The following is a 19880-nucleotide window of genomic DNA, read 5'->3' as shown; positions in this document are numbered from 1 at the left end:
AAGAAATTGTTCCTAAATCCAACCTCACCCTCCCCTGGTGCAACTTGAGGCCGTTTCCTCTGCTCCTGGCGCTTGTTCCTGGGGAGCAGAGCCCGACCCCCCTGGCTCCAAGCTCCTTTCAGGCAGTTCAGAGATCAGAAGGTTTCCCCTCAGCTCCTGTTCTCCAGCTGAACCCCCAGGTCCCTCAGTCTCCATCACACTTGTGCTCCAGCCCCTCACCAGCTCCGTTCCCTTCCCTCCTCTCAACTCGGGATGTCGGAGCCGGGGAGGTCATGGGGATCTGTGGGGTGCAGTGAGGTGCCACAGGCTGGTAGTGAGGTCAGGGTGTTTTTTTGGGGCTAACAGCACGGCCAGGCTGGTTATCGGGTACCCCAGTTCCCAGCACTCCCCCCACCTGCCCATTTGGCGTCTGGGCTTCTCAATCCCAGGGGAGAATAAAAAGTAGAGCAACCACACACAGAACATCACCAGCAGCCATTGCCAATGGTCTTTATTTTTTTTTGTTTTTCCAGAAAAGAAAATAAAAGCCAACAATCACATTTTACATAGTTGGTACAAAAACAAATTAAAAAAAAATAATAATAAAGGGGGGGGGGAAAGCCTGCAGGAACAGGAACTGGGGGTCTCACCGCAGCGACTCCCGCAGACAAATCTCTTTGGGACGCACAACTCGGGGTAACCCCCGAGCCACACACACCCCCCCAGTTCTTCCCTCCCTCCCACCCACTTCATAAAGATTCCCCGAGTTTGACACACACAAGCTTTGGTTGCTAGCAGTAAACATGGATTACATTCTTCCGTCTCCTCGTACACAATCCTGTGACTCCAGGCTTTCGCGCCGGGGCAGACGCCCCCTCATGAGAGACACGCGGCTTTTCCTTATACATTCAAACCCTCCCGCCCCACAGCAGCACCCTGAGCGGCCTCGTCCGCCCGCGATGCACCGTCCCGTAATGCATAGTGCCCAGCGCCGAGCATGGGCAGGGTGGGTGATGATGCAGCAGTTTAATTAATTATTGGCAAGACACGGGAAGAACCACAGTGGCAAATGCAACAAGAAGATGTGAGTCAATCCCATCTTCTCCAATGTGGTGGCTTCCCTTTACAGACAAAAATCCCTGTTTTCTTGGATCCCGGGTCCACGCTGGCCCCGGGGACACCTGAGTGATTCTCTAAGCCATTTGCTTTACCTAGGACAGCGATGGTTACAGAGCTCGTATCCCCACACTGAGTTGCAAGGCAGAGTACCCAGAGAAGATCCCGTCTCCCTGGTCCATAACCTATTAGATGCTTTGGCTATTTTTAATCTTTTTTTCCTTTTTTTTCCTCTTACTTTTGTAAACAATAATCAAGGAGAATACTGAGAGAAACTGGAAAGATTTACAGAGGTATTTACACACACTAGACATCTAGCAGAAAACAAATGAAATCACCAAGCCATTAAACTGGGGGTGAGAGGGGGGGAAGGTCCTACATGATTCTTCAAGACAGATACAAGAATTAGGGGGGGCAGCAGTTTCCCAGCACAACTGAGGCACCAGGGAAAGGCCAACAGCCCCCCCGCAACACAGCAGCGGGACCGAGGCCCAGGCTTAGACGCTCTATTGCATTTACCCCGATCAGGCAAAAAGCCGTTTTCCTGAAGCAGTTTTGTATAGGTTCCCGTCTCTAGACGAGAACTAAAAAGTCTTTCCCCCCTCCCTCCCAAGAAGAGACCACCACCTCACCTAAAAACTACCGGAGCAGGGCGGGAAGGTGGCGGGGGAGCCGCTCTCCATCCCCCAAAACCACGTCTCGTGGGACAGAGAGAAGCCCCAGAGGGGTCACGGGGCTCCAGCATCCTCAAAAATCCCCCCCCGGTGATGCCCGTTGGTGAGGATGGAGATGATGCTCCCCGTCTGTTCCAGCCCTGCTCTACATCTAAAGCTATCGCTACCTAAAAACCAGCAGAGGCCGTGCCCACGTCCCGACACGTCTCCTCGGGAGGGCTCCAGCCGGCCCCCTGGGGATGCAAAGTGGAGTGTTGGGGTGTTAATGCCCCAAAAGCAGGGATTCAGAGTTTCCCAGCTGACATTTGGGGGGAAAAGGCCAGGAAGGGAGGAGAAAGATGAAGCAGCTGCACCTCCCTTGGACTTGGGTCCATCTTGGCGCCGGATCCCTTATCCCAGAGGGTCCCCTTGCCAGAGGACAGGGACTGAGGGTGACCCTCAGCCTCCCAACAACCTCGGCTCTTGCCGTGTCCCCCTGAAGGGGCTGGGACCCCCATCCTGGCTTCCCGACCACAGCCCGTGTGACATCCCAGTGATGGGGCACACGGGGCAGACTGGAGCGTTCCCACCGGGACGGTGGGCAGGGGACGTGGGAGCGTGAGCAGGAGAGAGAAATGGAGGACAGTCCTCGAAAGCCACCGGGCTGGGAGCGGATCTGGATTCTGGGGAGCCGATGTGGGCTCTAGCAGCTGTCCCCTGCCCCGTGGCACCGCCTGGCTTCTCCCTCCCCGCACACGGGTCTACAGACCCAGACTCCTCCTCAGTCCAGTGGAGAAGGGAAAGAGACTATTAAAATACAGATTAAAAGAGAACAAAGCCCAAACATACCAAAAACCACAACTGAAAAGCCTGATGACACGTCAGTCCACCTAGAGAACATCCAGTGAGGTAGATCTACGCTTCCAATACAAACTTTGTCACATCTTTGTGCTGTTAGAAAAACCCTCCTCTCTGTCCAGCACTGGGCTACAGAGGCATTTTATCCCTGAGATTGCTCGAATACCTGAGAATAAGTTGCAGGAATTATGTCCTTTCTCTCTCTCTTTTTTTCTTTTTTTCCTTAAAGATTAAAATATACAAAAATACAAACCCAGAATATTTATATTAAAAAAAAAAATAAAAAAGAAAAAGAAAACAAAACAAAGACAACAAATAAACCCAAAGATACGTCATTCACGCACGTCCTAGTGCAGGTTTCACTTGGCCTTGGCTTCGGCACGGGCGGGGGGGCTGCCCCGGAGAAGGGCTGTCACCGGGGCCAATAAATAAAGGCAAGACTTGGGGGGCTGGTGGGGAGGGAGGGCAGCAGCTGCTAACGCCCTAGGGACCCTCTTTTTGTGCCCCTGGGGACGGTTCTGGAGCGTGGGATGGGCAGGAGGAACAGAAACGTGCATGCTCTTTGTCCTGCGTGGGTTTGATCTGCAGACCTGGGGAGTCTGGATCTGCGTGAGCCCCGGGTGGGAAACGCTGCCAGCAACACCCCCGGGAGCCGGTTCTGCCCCGTGTCCAGCTCCCAAGGCTCAACCAAGAGCATTTCTGCTCGTGATGCCCTCGCGCTCCCCGGCTCCGCGTTTCGGAGGCAGGAGAAGCTGTAGAAGGGAAGAGCTGGCTGCAGGAAACACCTTGGTCTCTCTGGGCTGGCACTTGAGAAGCCTTAGGGGAAAAACATTTTAAAAATAAAGTGGTTTTCTTTTGACCTGATCTCCCCAAGCCTCGGCTCGCAGCCCTGAAGCGTTAGCCCAGCCCTGAGAGATGCCCCGTGTTCTTCCAAACCTGGGCTTTGCTGCTTTCAGCAATGGAGCGACCACAGAAAAAACCTGCGAATCCTCGCACCGACCTGCAAGTGAGAAGCTGCGAGGAGCAGAGGGACCCGTGGGGCCGGCCCACGGGCGTCTCCCCGGTGCTCTGCAGCCAGCCTGCCCCCCTTGTCCCTCTCGTCCCCGCTCCGTGGGGCACAGAGGGCCGGGACGGGCTCCGAGCGGGTCCCCGCAGCTCACCCAGGCTGTGCCGGAGCCTGTTTGAACCTCAGGAGAACAAGGATCCATAAGCGAATCCCAGAGGTGCTGCTTCTCCGCTCTTCCTCCCAGAGACATTACTGGCTTCGTTTTGGAAAATAATCAAATGTGAGTATTTTTTTAAGGTGTGTTGTGTGCTGCCTCCTCCTACTTTTGGAAGGAGCCATCCCAATTAAAGCAGGGCTTTTCGCACGCTGGGGACATGGGATGAGCTCCATGCAGGGACACTGCGGCAGGACCTTTCTGTCCCAACGCCGGGTCCCCACTGTTAGTGCTGCCACGCTCCCTCCCCGAGCCCTTCACCCTGCCCTCCCGGCCTGCCCGTTGCCTTGCCAAAGCCTTTTCATCCCGGTGGACGCCCCCCCCTCCCTGTCACCCACCATCATTCCCGGGTTTCGGGGAGCAGGGCCGAGCCGTGCATGTCCTCCTCCTCTCGGAAGTAGGCGGGTTTGCCCTGGGAGCTGGGGGACTGCTGTGCTTTCGCGGGGCAGTTGGCGACCATGTGGCTGATGCTCTGGCAGAAGTGACATTTCTTGGGCTGCGGCGGGAGCTTGCACTCCTTGGCGTGGTGGTCCAGCCCCCCACAGTTGTAGCATCTGCCAGAGCAGGGAGGAAAAGAGATTCGAGGAGGAGAAATAAAATGAGGTGGGATGATGCTGTGGATGTGCCCGGGACTCATCTGGCTTCACAGCCAGAGCTGGGCTTAAAATCACAGAATCATTTTGGTTGGAAAGCAGATCATCGAGTCCAACCGTTCCCCACCCCTGTCCCTGCCCCATGTCCTGAGAACCTCATGTCCATCTGTCCAACCCTCCAGGGATGGTGACTCCAGCACTGCCCTGGGCAGCCTGTTCCAATGCCCCACAGCCCTTTGGGGAAGAAATCATTCCTAAATCCAACCTCAATCTCCCCTGGTGCAACTTGAGGCCATTTCCTCTCATCCTGCCATTTGCTTTGTTGCCCTTCTCTGAATTCGCTCCAGCACCTCAAGGTCTTTCTTGTCATGAGGAGCTCAACATGGCCCAGCCTCTGCAGGGATGTGGGGTCTGCTGTTTGGGGGCGGCTGGTGGGTTTGGTCCCCTCAGACCCCCAGCTCCAGCACGGCCAGTTTGGACCTGGCTCAGTGGTGCTGCTGGTACCCAGGAGATGGCAGCAAACCCCTGCACCGAACCGAGGCACAGGGGGACACAAACCCGGACGCTGGGGGCTGCAACCCCTCTGGCTCCTGTGTCCACAGACCCTGCAGCTGGCCAGGGTTACACACTGTGCACCAAGAGCAGGAACAGGCAATGGGACAAGTGACAGCCAGGAGAACAGTTGCAGGGACTGTGGCCATCAGTGTGATGACAACCCCAAAAGTGGCTTTTCTTACAGCTTTTAGCACTTGTCCCCTGTGTGCCACCTTCCCACCAGAGCCGCGTGGGCAGAGGGAGCTGCCTTGTGTCCATTTTAAATCCTGCATCTCTCTAGGACAATGACAACCCTTTGCTCTTTCCTTTTCCTTCCCAATTCCTTTACAACCCATTTTAAAACCCACTCGTGAAAAGAGCCAGGTGGGGAGCGCGGCATCCGCTGGGAGAGCCGGGATGAGGCATCCCTGGGCAGCCGCAATGGAGAGGATGGAGAGGACAGGAGGGATGAAGGGCTAGCCAGAAACTCGCCCCGGGGCTCCCAGCTTCACCGTGGGAGACGCTGCCAGGACGTCCGGCCATTTCCTTCCCACAAGGAAGGGTTTTTATCTCTGAGAAAATTACCCCTGCCCAGGGCGGCTCCCCCACACGAGGGGTGTCCCTGACCTCTGCCCCTTCGCTCCTGCTTTGCTGCCCTTTCCCCACCAAACTGCATCTGCCGCTCATTAACCGCCCCAGGAAGCCGCTTTCCCCGAGGAAGGGTCGCTGCCCGCCCGGCGGACCCCAGCCCGTCCCCACGCCATGGGCTCGGGCCCTGTCCTGGATCAGCCCCAGCCACACCTTACCGGTCTCCTTTCGATCTGCGTTTCTGCAGGCTCTTGCCCTTGGGTCTCCTCTCGCTGCCGATGCAGAAGACGCCCCCTGGGCCGGTCACCCGGATGGACTCCAAACCTTTGGATGACTTCTTGAAGGTGAACTCGACAGCTTCTCCCTCCTTCAGGCTGCGGAAACCTTCCATGTGGAGCTTGCTCTGGGGTGGAACAGGGAAAGGAAGGGGGTCAGCACTGAGATGGGGTGTTCACACAACCCCCAGCCCCGCAGACACCCCCCATGGCTGCCAAGGTCCCCCTGTGCCTGTCCCGTGTGAGGGGACAGACATTGGGGACCAAGCTCGTCCAGGCACCTTCATCTCCCCAAAAATTTGAGACTTCAGTGAGCTGGTGCACCTGGTGGAATGGGGCTCATGGGTTTGGCAAGCAAGGGCCAGCAGAGCCAGCCCTGACCCAATTTCAGCAGTATTTGCTGCAAAACGCTGGTTCTCAGCACTACAAAACAGCCCTTTTCTCCCACCGACACCCCAGGCTGGGGAGTGAGAGCTGCCCCTGCACCTCGTGCCACCCCGGCCTGGGGATGCTCAATGGGAGACCCAAAATATCTCTTTTAAAAGACAAAAGGATCTTGAGGCTTTGCAGAGGCACATGAAACCCTGCTCACGCAGGACCCACAGCAGGGCCAGGAGGCTGGGAGGTGGCACTGTCACCCCAGGGTCCCAGCCACCCCCCGCACTGCAGCTCACCTCGATTCAAGCCCTTTAAATACCCCCAGTAATTAATTAAGCAGCCATTTGGTCCTGGGAGCATCTCCTGTCCTGCCCAGGATCACCACATCACTCATCACTGTGCAATCAAAGCCGGGAGTTCAGACTGGGGATTGGGTTTGTGAGATGACAGAAAAATCCACACCACTTTCACGAGCTCCGTCCTTTTGAGCTGAACCAGTTCCCGAGGAGCTGAGATGGGCGATGTAGCCATCATCTCTTGCCCCCCCGTGAGCAGGACCATGACTCACAGCAGCGCTTTCGCTCGGCTTCGTTAGCGGAGCCCAAACGAGCGCGAGCAAAGAGTTAAGGGGGATTTGCTGGCGGAGGGAGGAGCAGCTCCCGCGGGCTGGGGATTCCCAGCAAAGCCGGCGCCAAGGCTGCAGCAGGACCTGCGTTTATGAATGGAGCATCTCTCCCATTCATGGCCCGGCCAGTTCCCATCACGTGGGGCCGCGGTCGCCCGTTCTTCCCACACGCGATCCCGTGCGCACGCTGCCCGCGGACGGGCAGGCACGGTCGGTTCTCCTCTCCCACCCCACCGGACCCACGAGGAAACACCCCATCTCTGTTTTTACAAGAGGGAGGAAATGGAGCTGTTGGTTTTTAGGAGTGCATTTTTTTCAGCAGGACCCATGTGTTTCTGTGGACACATGAGGGAAGTGGGAACGTGGCAAAGCTCGAGGAACAGTCCTCAAGGCCCCTGTTTCTGCAACTTTTCTGCCCTTTCTGTGCCCTGGGGATGACCCACACTCACCCAGCCCACTTGCCTGTGGGGATGGGGTGCAGGGCGGTCCAGATGGGACCACCAGAAACCTGCGCTCTGGCCTGCTGCTGCTCCCAAAAGGGTGAGCCAAACCATGAGCAACAAGGTCCCCAGTGAGGTAAAGGATGTGACAGAGGCTCACAGCAACCTCAGCCCATCCAGGGCCGATCTGGGCAGTCCCATCACCACCCTCCGCTGGCAAACACCCTCCTGTGCTCAGCACAACAGCCAGAGGCTGCTCCCCAGCCCCACGTCAGCTTTCCCCTGGTGCTGAGCACCGCTGGGAGGATGCTGAGCATCAACCAAGCTCTGTGTCCATAGCAGCTGCCAGCACAACACAGGAGGTGCGCAGCTCAGCCTTGGCACCTCATGGTTGGCCACTAACCCTGCCCCGTCCCCAAAGTGCCACCCCAAGGTCCCTCTCAAACCCCTTTGTGAGGTGGTTTGGGTGATGAGGCTGCTGTGGATGGTGAATTTACCCCCCTCCAGCAGCAGCTGCAGTGTTTTGGGGGCAAGGAGCATCACTCCATGGTGAGCATCACTCCATGGTGAGCATTAATTACTCCATGGTGAACATCACTCCATGGTGAGCATTAATTACTCTATGGTGAGCATCACTCCGTGGCAGGGGGATGAGAGACAGAGATCCTCTTTATCGGGGGTGTTTACAGCCCCAGCTGTGTTTACACTGCAGAGATGAAAACTCCCAGGCACATGGCCCCAAGCTTTGGGACAAAGCCAAGCTGTGATGGGGGGACCCCAATGCCCCCCAGCTCAGCCCATGCCTTGGGCATCACCACCTGTAGGCAACCAAAGGTCCAGCTCTGTCCCCCCATGATCCATCCGTTACCCAAATTTCTCGAGGAAGAGGAGGGCTGAGGCAGAAGCTGCAGCAACATGATGGGGTGGGGGGAAGCGATTTATTTTCCAGGAGCGGGTGAGGATGACAACCACCTCCCGGCCCCCTCCGCCAAAAGGCCAAAGGAAACGCCCTCTCCCCAGGGAAGGAGGGGGGGCAAGCGACCAGGGCACCCCCAGCTCTCCCCCCCCACCGCAACCTTTTGATGTGAGGCTGCAGAGTGGCTGGTGGCCCCTGCGCATCCCCCCCCTGCCCCCTTCCCAAAACACACACATTGCTGGCATTCCTCTGTTATCAGATAGGTAATCAAACTGCAGCCCATTGAATTAGCTGCATACCTCCTGCATCTGAAAGGAAGGGGCCCAGAGCCCCCGTCCCACACCACACACAAAGCCCGAGCCTTCCCAGGCCTCCACACACACACCCCCCCCCAAAAAAATAAAGAGAGGAAAGGGGGATTGGAGCGAGCCAGGGATGCTGGGGATGGGGGAGCGCAGGGGAGGGCCAGGGCCGGGAGCCACCGGCCAGCGAGAACAAAGGGCCGGCGGCGGCCGCGCTCCCGCTGCCCAAATTCCAGGAGTTCCAGGCCACGGTGGGGGGAGGAAGGGTGGTCGGCATGGCCGAGGCCCCTCTGACCCCCTGCAGCCCCTCTGCGCATCAGCCCTGCGCCCAGCTCGCCCGCCGCGGGACAGACGGACAGACGGCCCTTGTTGGATGCTGCGGTTTGGGTCCAGGGCTGAGCTCAGGGGTTGGTCTTGGGGGAGGATGGTTTTGGTACCAGGGGGGTGTAGGATGACCCGTGGCTTGGGACCACAAAGTGTTGCCATCCTCAGAATAAAACTGTTTTTAAGTATATCCTAGAGCAAGGATTTCATTCGTTGTCATTAGGATCCAGAGTTAACCAGTGGGACAAGGAACAGCAGCAGAGCTGGCACCACGTCTCCCAAGCTCCCTATGGCCTGCCAGGCCCCCCCCTTTGCCAGGCAGCATGGTGGGCACCTCTCTGCATCCCCCCACCATCCGGCACCCTGGCAGCTCTGTGGTTATTTACGGCAAACAAAGACACAGCACATGAGCGGCCGAGCGCTGTCCCCCACCCTCACCCCTTCCCCACCTGCACGTGGCTGCCTTCATCCCTCCTCTTCACCCCTCATCACAGACCCCATGTTAGACCTGTGTCCCCTCCCGGAGGGGTGACATCGTGGAGCACCCCAAATCTGGCCACTGCTCCCCAAATCTGGCCACTGGTTCACCCCCACCCCGCTGGGCTCCGGAGGGGCTCAGCCGGCCCCGGGGTCACCATTGTCCCCGCGGCCTCCCCAGTGCGACACAAGGGGACGTTTATTCCCAGCCAGCCCCGGCCACTCAATCAAACCATCTTTGTGTCCGGAGCGGCCTGGGGCGGAGCGGCCGCTGCACCTCGCCTCCTACCCGCACCACAGCATTGCAGCCGCTTACACTTAAATCCCTCCGAAAACAAGTCATTTTGGGATGCTGGGCTGCGGGAGCACGAGCGGCGATGCCAAACTCCACTCAGAGCGTTTCGGGCAGCACAACTCCACTGCAGGCAGTGCCCGTGCCTCAGTTTCCCCCACTTGTGCAGGGGAAGTGGCCACAGGGGTCAGGAAAGATGGACCCCCCCAGCTGCTGCGGTTGATGCAACAACCCACGGAGCCCCACGTGCCCTGGACACTTTTGTCACCCCATGACACCCGAGGACCCATTGTGGGGGGACACGCACATCACAGGGGGAGCAGCCCCTCAGGGCTCAGGTTCGGCACAGCGGGCTCCGAGCAGCCCCTTCCTCTGCTCCTGCACCGGCAATAAACCGGTGGGCAGGGGCTGATGCCCGGTCTTCTGGGGCACAGCCGCTTTCCTGCCAAATTGACTATGCTTGCTCTTAATTTCCCACCGTAAACCAGCAAAATTATACACTAATTCTGGAAAGGAAAAAAAAGCAAGTGCCACAGAGTTTAATCCACCAACTACCTGCCCTAAATCCCCACTCCTTCAGCTGGATTTTCCCCCACCCTGAGGGTTCCAAAACCCTCCTGCGCTTCCCAGGGGGCAACTAATTAGGATTAGCTGCTGCATATTAAATTCATCGTCCCGTCTTAAAGCGGGGGCAGCAGCACACACCTTCCCTGGCTGATTTCAGCTTCAACCCACTTAGTCTTAGGACCAAGTAAACAGGGAAAAGGAAACACCGGAGCTGGGGGGAGCAGGGACGGGGGTCGCCAAGGCAGCGGCTCCATCCCAGCCCTTCCCGGCTCCAACAGGCGCAATCCCATTCATTTGGGCCGTTTTATCTGGGAGACCATTTAAGGGTGTTTTCTCTCCCTGCCCTGTGGCGGAGAGGGGGAGCTGGGGGAAGGGATGTGCCTGCAGCCATCAGTTAATCTTTACACAGAGACAGGAGGCTTTTTTTGTGTGTGTGTGTGCATCTTGAGGGAGCTTCAGGGGTGGAATAAAGCCGCTCTCTTTCACTCTCTGCCATCAGGACGCGGCGCACAAGCGGTGCGATACGATTTTATTCCAGCAGTTATTTTAAAAAATTAACAACAAAAAAAATTGCGTCTCCCCCGCCTCCCGAAAGAAGGGATGGCAGCCTGCATTTCTACCCCAAAAACTTCCTTCCCCAGGGACACACTTTGAGATGCGTAGGGTGAAGAAACTTCCCAACCACACATAACTCCAGGGCTCCCAGGTCCTGCAGAGCAAACGCAGGAGCGATGGTGCACATGAGAAAGGAGTAAACGTGAGATATCAGATGTGTCCTGTGCCTCCAGGAGCATCACAGGCCCAATGGACTCACTCAAACCGCGGCTCTGAGCAGGTCCCCGTTCGCCCCACCGTCCCCCCAGCTCTGCACAAACTGCATCCCATGGCCGGATCCTGCCCCGCTGCCCCACGGGGGACCCTGCAAGGCAGAACCCTGCTCCCCAACAGAGAAATCCTCCCTTGTGTCTTTTCTCTGTTACACACTCAGGGATGGAGCTGCCTCTAAACACGTTTTGGGGTTGTATTTTCTTCTGAGACCCCACGTCACGCTGGCACCTTGCCTGACTCTGTTCAGGACAGCACGAGTGCGGGTGGGGGACAGCCCAGGGTGGCTCAGCTGAAACCCATGGCGGAGTGGCAGCTGTCATCACCCTCCGCCCTGTCCCCTCCATCAACCCCCGCCAGGCTCCTGGGGACGGCAGCACCCAGGGGACCACGGGGGACTGAAGCCCCGCTGTGCCCACACCGCCCTGGGCACTCAGGGAACGCCACATCCCAGCCCCAGTGGGTCTAACCATGGGTACAGCCTTATGTCCCCGCAAGGACACGTGTGACTGTGTCACCAAGGTGCCACCAAATGTCCCATGGCCACAGCAGCCACAGGCTCTCAGTGTTCTTGTCGAAATCACAAGAAGGAACAAAAACCCCCAACTAACATTGCTTTCATCAAGGATTTAGGCTGGTTGGCTTTTGCCTTCCCCAGCAGCCCCACACCCCCGTGAGTGATGCCCAGAGCTGTGGTGCGAGCCCAGGGGACCAAACGCAGCTTTGGGGTCTTCCCCAGCACCAGCCTGGTTTCTGTCACCCCCAGGCCCCCAACCTTTCACGGGTGCTGCTCAGCCCTTCACCTCCCCGGGGACAACCTGTTCTGCTTCCCCCTGCTTCATCTCCCCTGTCTCCTCACAGCCCCCATGCGAATCCATCTCCAGTGTCCAGGGGAGGCGTTTGAACCCAAATGCCTCATTTTTAGCTCACAATGGGAGGGAAAGGCAGCCCCGAGGAGCCCTGTTAGTCTCCTGTCCTGCCGAGATTTTAATCTCTTTGTGATCAGATAAAGGGAGAGGGAGATGGAGACGCGCTCCCTGCAGAGAAGGGCCATTCAGACCTGGTTCCTGTAATAAAGTGATTTAATAGATCTAAAGAGGCCAATTCCCTTCTTTCTCCCACAATTACTTCCTGTGGGTCATCATTCACATATGTAAATGAAGAGGGGAAGGCGTGAGTTATGGGGGTCTCTGGGGTGTTAAACCCCCAAGGCTGGTTTGGGGTGCTGCGTGGGGTGCTGGCGGTGGGTGCCCGGAACAGCATCCTGAGCCTCGTGTGCCATCATCCCCCACCAGTGACGGCTTTTGCCCTCCCAGACCTGACCCCTCCCCGGGTAGTGGAGCTGGTACCGGCTCTCAGGAAGCGCTGGGATGGGGAGAGCATCGGGAAAAGAGCCCGTTCCCCAAAAGTAGGGAGGGAGGGAGTTCAGTCCCTCTCCAAGGAGGGGACACGGCTGCGCAGCTGCCGGGACGCTCCGTGGTGGCAAAGCCACCGGCATCAGCCCTGGGTGTTTCGCTGCAGGCGAGCAGTGACTTTGTGATGCCCGCGAGCAGGGCAGGAGGTGAAGGCCGACCCGGGGGGAGAAAGATTGGGCACCAGCCCAAAGCCACCCACTTCTGGTGGTGCAAAGCCCAGCACCGGGAGCCCTTAGCTGCAGCGGGGAATGACACAAATACACGCTGCCCCTCTGCTGCCCAAAAGAGCCCGTTTTTACCCAGCATTCACCGTACCGCCCGAACACAGCAAACCCTGCGCACGGGACCCCGTGGCTCCCCCAGCCCCGGAACGGCAGGTCGCGGGGACCTGCACGACTCCCCGAGCGCTGGGATGGTCCCGACAGAGACACCCCGCTTAATTCTCTTTTTCTGCAGGAATGCGAGCGAGAGCAATCAGGAAACCAGACTGTCTGGGGGCAATAAACCCCAGGAAAAAGGGAGGGAGGGCGGGAGGCTTCTCCACATGGGCACTGGGTCCCGCTGTGCTACATTGAGATGCAAAGACCCATTTGCTGCCTCTGAAGCACCAGAATCTCAGTTTTCCCCAGCTGATTTGGAACTGTTGCCTCCAAACTCAGCAGTGTTTCTGGCCTGGGACGGTAGCTCCTACCAAGGCATTTTCACCACACCGCAGCCAAAGGAGAAGGGATTTGTTCTCCGCTGATCATCACTCACTTGCCAAACCAGCAGAGCCCTGCCTGGAGCAGCCACAGCCTCGTGGGCAGGGGCTGAGAGACCCCCCTGCAGCTCCGTCCTGTACCCCCAGCTCAGCTCCTCCATGGGACAGACCCCAATTTTGGAGGGTTTGGGCCCATGGTGAGTGACAGCCACTGAAGCTGGCTGGTCCAGGGCCTCCCTGGAGCTGGCATCGCCAAATCCTGCACGGCTGCTCCCAGTTGTACCCACCAAATCACTCATGTTTGCTCCAGAGACCCCAACACCTCTTTACTTGTGGTCACTTTGCTCCCTGGCCGTGTGGGGACACAGGGCACACTCATCACACCCAGCCCTTTACACGGCAGTAGGTGCTGAGCCCCACATCTCCATCCCAGCGCCTGCCCTGATTTTGGGCACCATCTCCAAACACCAGCCCCTAAATAGGGTCCCCCAGCAGATCCTCCCCTGCCAACCGTGTGGGTTCAAGCAGCCGCAGCCCCAAATCCACGACTCCGCTCAGCACAAGATCACCGACACGCGTGGGGCTTCCCCCTCAGCAAGGTGTGTGCGGGTCAAATCCGGACACGAGACTGTCACTATCGTACCGAATCCATCGGGGCACACATGTGACCCCGCAGGTTTTTGTGCCAGCCGCAGCCGAAACAAGGGGACAGGACAGAGATTTCCCTCACCTGGGGATGAGCTACATCTGAGGGAAGCCCAACCCTGCATCCCTACGTGGCTCAGAGCTCCCAGAACCTGGTCCCTGAGGGAAAACCAGCTCTTCCCCGGGTCCCTCTGCGCGGTGAGCAGCATCCCCACTCCGACACATCCCGCGGGCACCTGCTCCCCTGGATCCGTGATCCCTGGCTCCCCAGGGAACCATGATGGGAAAATGAAATCGCTCGGGGATCAGCTTACAGGGCCGGTCCCCGGAGAGGAGCCCGGGGCTGCCCTTCGCCACCCGCCTCGCAACGGGAAACGAGCCTGGGGCATCCCGGCTCCCACGGGATGATGCTGGGCTGGGATGTGGGGAGCCGTGGGGATCCCCATCCCGTGTCGCGTCCTCCCAGGGGCATGCTAAGGGCTGCGCCTCCTTTTCTCCCCAAGGCCCCACGCAGGATTCGGCCCCGTACCTGGTGCACGAAGACATCGACGGGCGAGTCCAGGGTTGCGCCGCCCTTGGCGGTCATGGAGAGGAAGCCGAAGCCCATGCGGACGTTGAACCACTTGCAGATGCCGGAGCCGTGCAGGGGCTGGGACTCGTTCTCTGCCTTGGGCGAGTCTCCGACGGGCTCCTCGCCCGGCTTCTCACCTGGGGAGAGACCCACGGAGCGGCTGAGCCGAGGGGCTGGGGGAGATGTGATCCCCCCAGCCCAGCCAGCCCGCACCCAGCCGGGCAGCCCGCGGCAGGAGCCCCAAATCCTGCCGGGGTTCCCCAGGCTGGAAAATAAATTAAAAAAAAGAAAATAATCAACCAAACCAAACAAAAATAAACAAACAAACAAACAAAAAAAACGAATCAAACAACGAAAAAAACCCCACAAAAATCACACAAAAATCCCAACCGTCCCTAAAAAGCCGAGCGGAGCGGTCAGCGCTGCCTCCACGTGTGCGCGGGGATCACCCCGGGAGACCGGGAAATGAAGGCAGCTGCTGCCGGCACGACACGGGCGCTGCGTGGAGTGGGGGCCCTAAATCCGTTCTCCCGTCAAAAACATGAATAACAAACAAACCAAAAAAAAAGGGGAAAATGGCAAAAATGAAAAAAAAAAATACAAAAACCACCAAAAAAGGGAAAAAAACTCCCCCAAAATACCAACCCGAAATCCCCCTGTCCCCAGCAAGCCACGCTGGAGAAAGTGTCTCCCCTGCCGTCAGCATCCCCCCCGCTGCACGGGGACCCCCCCGCTCCCAAACAACCCCAGCAGCCGCCACCGGCCCCAAACTTCTGGGCTCATCCTGAGGCTGAAGTGGGGGGGGGGGGGTAAATATATAAATCACCCCCCACCCCGAGCCCCCCAAAGAGCTGCAGCGGGGGAGCGGGACCGCGCCGCGCCCGGCCGCACTGCTGGGGCGCAGCGGGGCTGGGGGGGCCGGCGCTGGGAGGGGGGGGGGGGGTCCCTGCGCCCCCCGGCCGGGCTCAGCCGTCGTTATTAATAATCGCGGAGCCGAGGCGGGCTGCGACAATAATATAACTTAACCTGCAAACTGCTGGTTGGAAACAGACCCCATCCCGACACTCGCTTGCAAATTCCGAGTTGTGGCTGTTACCGCCTCCTCCCTCCTCCTCCTCGGCCAGCTTTGAGGGGATCAGACCGGCCAAAAAAAAAAGAGAGAGAAAAAAAACAACCAACAAAAAACCCCAGCTTAGACCCCGCCGGGAGGGAGCCGGGAGAGGTTTGACTCCATCTTCACTCCAACAATAGGGGTGGGAGGGAGCGGGAGGGTTTTTTCAAAGGCTCCCAAATTCTCGCAGACAATAGCAGCCCCCGCCCCCCCCCCAGGACCCACCCGCGGGGCCGAGGGGCGCCGGGCCCCGCTCCTCCATCCTACCCCCACGTGATCCTAATTAACGCCCCCCCCGGTAATAGCGAAACATTCCGAGAGGGATTTGGGGGGGTGGTGGGTTGACCACCCCCCCTGCTTAGGGGCGAGGCCACCTGTCAAGGGAAGACGTGACCCCCGGGGGTGGGGGGAGGTGGGACCCCCGAGGACCGGGGGGAATTTCCACGTCGTTTCTCCGCGCCCCCCCCGCGCTGTCGCCGTGAGCGGAGCCACCTGCGAGCCACGGCCCCCGGGACGCGGCGGGGAGAGGGAACTGGGGCAGGGGAGGGCCGGTTTTCCGGGACACCGGGATCTCCCTGCGCCCTCAGCCTCATCCCATGTCCCGCGAGTGGGGCGTGCACCCCGTGGCCGTGTCCCTCCGGCCCGGCGGCACAGGCCGCCCTCCCGCCGGCGGCGGAGCGGTGCCGAGGCGGTGCCGGTGCCGGGGGGGGGCGCGGCGGGGGCGGGGGGACCCGTCGCCCCCTGGGCCGGGCGGGAACAAAGGGCGAGTGACCAGCGGCTCCATTTCCGGCGGGCGGACAATGCCCCGGCCCGTGGGGGCACAGCGCCGCCCGCCGCCCCTCCCGGGCGCTGTGGGGTGTGCTTGGGGGGAGCCCCCGCCACCGCCCCCAAACTGGGGGGAGCTGACAGTGACCCCCGTCCCCCGCCGCAGGGATGAGCCGGGGGGACATTTGAACTGAGCGCGGCTGCCCCACGCGGGACGCTTCTCGCGTGGTACCATTGAGCGGAGCGGGGGGTGGCACCGTGCGGCGCTTGGGTTCGCTGGGGAGCGTGGTGCCACCCGGGGGGTCCTCTCGGCCCGGCCCGGTGCTGCCGGTAACGTCCCGCGTGGGGCGGCCACGCACGAAGCCCCCGGGGCCGCCGGCGCTGGCCGTGGTGCTGAACGCGCACCCCTGTCCAGGGTCCTGGGCGCTGCCTTCTTCCTCCTGCCCTTCCTCCTCCTCTTGTCCGTTCTCCTCCTCCTGCCCTTCTCCTCCTCCTGCCCTGCACACCCCACACCAAGACTCCCCACACCCGGGGGCTCCGCGTTGCCCCTTTCCCGCAGAGCCGAGCAGTCCCACAGACCCCACCCGCGGGCCCAGGGTGAGGGTGGAGGAGGAAGAGGAGGGTGGTTTTTGCATGGGTACCCCGAGGGCAGGGAGAGGGATGAGCCTTCGGGAGGAGGCGGTCTGGACTGGGGAAGAGATGTCCCCAAACCTGCCCCCACTGCCACCCCCCAGGGCTCTGCCAGCTCCCGCGGCAGAGGTGAACCAGGGTCCCATGGGGCTCGGGTGGAGCAGAAGGAGCCTGCAGCAGCATTAATAATTCTGTGACATTCACAGGGTGTCACCTCATCTTTATGCTCGTTTTAACGGGGATAGATGGGGGCGCGGGGAGAAAACTGCCCTGGTCTCTTGTTCACAGCATCAGTCTTGAGTCAAGTCCCTGAAGCCGAGGAGCAGTCCTGCGTCTGCACCAGAGGAGCGCAGTGTCTGGCGGGGGCTTCCAGGAATCCCCCTCCTGCTCCAGCAGGAACGGGAGGGGACGCCGGGCTGGGGACAGTCTTGGCAAGAGGGAAACCACGGTGCGTGTTCACATGTGCTCACCTTCCCGCTCCCCCCGCTCCCTGCCGGCACTCGCAGCACCCTCTAGGAGGGGATGCGCTGCGGAAGCGTCCCGGGACTGCGGCAGCCGGGGCGCATCTGGCCCCCTCTCCTGGCCAGGGAGGGCCAGGGCCGCGGGTCGCGTTTATTCTCCTCCTCTTGTTTGTGGGAGGAAAGAAGAGGGAAAAAACCCCAAGACTTGCGGGAGACCCCTCCAGGTCGCTCCTTTCCTCTCGGTTCATCCCTCCTTCCAGCCCATCTCCTTCTCCGTTCGCCTCCTTTCACCCGGGATTTGGGGAGGGCGCAGTTGGCTGCCTGTGCATTTCACTCCCACGCTTCTGCAAACAACCCCACAAGTGATCCGAGCCCACTCATGGGGGATAAGAAGCACCTGAACAAGTTCCTGGCGCTGAGGCCAAGGTTTGTAGAGTAGCCCTGAGAAATGGCTTTGTCCCTTCCGTCCCCAGAGGGGACATCTTGATGCCAGCACCCACACAGCCTGGGGACAGTGTCCCTGCACAGGCAGGACCCACTGCAGCGGGGCAGGTGGTGGGCAGAGGCGCGGGGGAAGGACGTGGTGAGGAATCAGCCCTTGCTTTCTCCAAAATGAATCCTTCAAAAATAATCCATCACCGTGCACCAGTTTCCTCCCGCCAGCCCCTTCCTGAGTGAGGGAAGGGACTGGCAACCCCTAGCGACACTCTATTCTATTTAAACTTAGCAGCAAGTTTCTCAGCATCCCCCAATTTCTGCCTATCCTCAGTGACTTTCCGTCCAAGCAACATGGCCACATCCCTGAGCACGGCGCTTCCAGGCGGCTTCTCTTTACCTCTCAACATCATCTCCCCTGGCCCCGGTGACACAGCCCTGCAGTGGTGACAGTCCCATGTCATATTTCTGTGTGTGGTGTATTTGTTTTTTGGGGCCTGTTGAATGGCAAATGTGAAAGGGAAGGGGACTCCTTCCTGTTCTTTCAGAGCCGGTCGCTGTGCCCTGCTCGGCTTCAAGGGAATAGCCAGCAAAGCGGCCGCTTTCACAAATAATGGCTTCATTAGATTGAAAGAAGTGGACAGTGACCTCTCCGAAATGGACTTTCTGACCCCTGCTGACCTCTGGCCCTGGCTATGACAGCCTGTAAATCTTCCCTCTCCCGGCACAGCCACGCCGAGGGCAGGCAGAGCTCTGCCTGAGCCCTGTGCCGGCGGTGCTGCCCAGTTTGGCATCGCAGACCCCTGTGCAGGCAGCACGGTGCTGCCTGGGGGTGGCCAGGTCCTGTCCCAGCAGGATGAGGCCCGGGGGATGCGCAGATCCTGGGCACATGGGTCATAGCTTTGGCAGAGATCGGGTCTGCTGCCCTCAGTGTGCTGCAGAGCCCGTGAGGGGCTGGTCCCGGGAAGCTGAAGGGCACTGGGAATGGTGTTATGGGGTTTGTGGCTCCAGCGCCGTCTCCCAGCACTGTCACCATCACCACCTGCCCATCGGGAAGGTAGACACCAGCCTCCGAGTCCCCATTGGGGAGAGCTGAGCCCACTCCCTGCCCATCCCACAGGCACACACAAACCTCCTCCAGCCCCACATCACCCACCTCCCTCCCACCGACACTGGTCCCTTTGCAGCCCCCAGCACAGGCCAGAGCGCTGCCGACACGGCACAGCCACAGCCTCACCTCCCGAGCTGCTGCTGGGGAAACTGAGGCACAATGGGGATCTGTGGCCTGTGGGTGGCTGTGCAAGGGCAACCCATGCCAGTCTCCCCATACCAGCTTGGTGCCCTGTGCTCCCCACGGATGGCACTTGTCCCCTAGCCCCTCGCATCCCAGAGCCACCCGCCTCCCTCCTCCCCATCCTTGCATGCTCGCTGCTGACCTTTGCCTATGAAGCAATCAATAACGGAGGCCACAGAGCCGCTCCTCCCCCTTGCCGGCCCCCCGCGCCCCCCACTTACCCCTTGCCTCCAACAAGCCCGGCTGGGACTGAGGAACGCTCTGGTAACTCCCAGTGCTGGGGACACGGGGCTGGGGGTGCATCAACCTACCGGAGACACAGGTGTGCTCCCAAGGAAGCCCTTGACCAGGCATCCCCATCCCAACACCCCCAAAAATGTCTCCCTGGGGCTGCTTTCCACCTCTGGGGTGTCAGTGGGTGCTGCACACCTCTGTGTTCAGGGTGCCCATGGTGGGGACGGAGCGTGGCCATCTTGCTGCTGCCAGAAATGGGGCTCCCTGGGGCATCGGCACTGGAGAAGGGAGGGTGAGGAGCGTTCCTGCAGGTGACCTGCCAGGGGGTGACCCACAGGGATGCTGCTGGTGCTGGGATGCCGCCCAGGCTTCCCCGCAGCTCCGCTGCCTTTCAGATAAGGCAGGAGGGGGTACAGGCAGGTAGAGTCAGTCCTGGCCTTTCCTAATTCAGCAGCTCCTCTTTGCACCCCCAGTTCCCCTTCAATAAAAGCCCTTGGGCAGCAGCTGATCGATGGGCTACAGAGTGGGGATTGATCAGGATTTCAGCCCCATACATATTCGTGCTCGCTGATAAAGGGAAATCAATAGCTGAACGAGATACTCCTCCGAGGCAGCAGCCTCCAGCAGACCAGGGCTCACCATCCTTCCCTTGCCCCT

General features: G+C 59.6%; 1 protein-coding gene across 1 annotated transcript; it reads right to left on the bottom strand.

The window, feature by feature from the left end:
• Positions 1-464: 464 nt before the first annotated feature.
• On the bottom strand, positions 465-15565 carry LIN28A (lin-28 homolog A). Its single transcript, XM_065041915.1, has 4 exons — positions 15320-15565; positions 14252-14430; positions 5760-5944; positions 465-4380 (listed from the first exon to the last, which is right to left on the bottom strand). The coding sequence occupies exons 1-4, from the start codon at positions 15348-15350 to the stop codon at positions 4167-4169; spliced, it is 609 nt and encodes a 202-aa protein (XP_064897987.1). The 5' UTR covers positions 15351-15565; the 3' UTR covers positions 465-4166.
• Positions 15566-19880: the final 4315 nt, after the last annotated feature.

This window comes from Columba livia, chromosome 26, assembly GCF_036013475.1.
Source record: "Columba livia isolate bColLiv1 breed racing homer chromosome 26, bColLiv1.pat.W.v2, whole genome shotgun sequence".
Classification (NCBI taxonomy): Eukaryota; Metazoa; Chordata; class Aves; order Columbiformes; family Columbidae; genus Columba; species Columba livia.
This window is presented reverse-complemented; position numbering and strand designations above follow the sequence as displayed.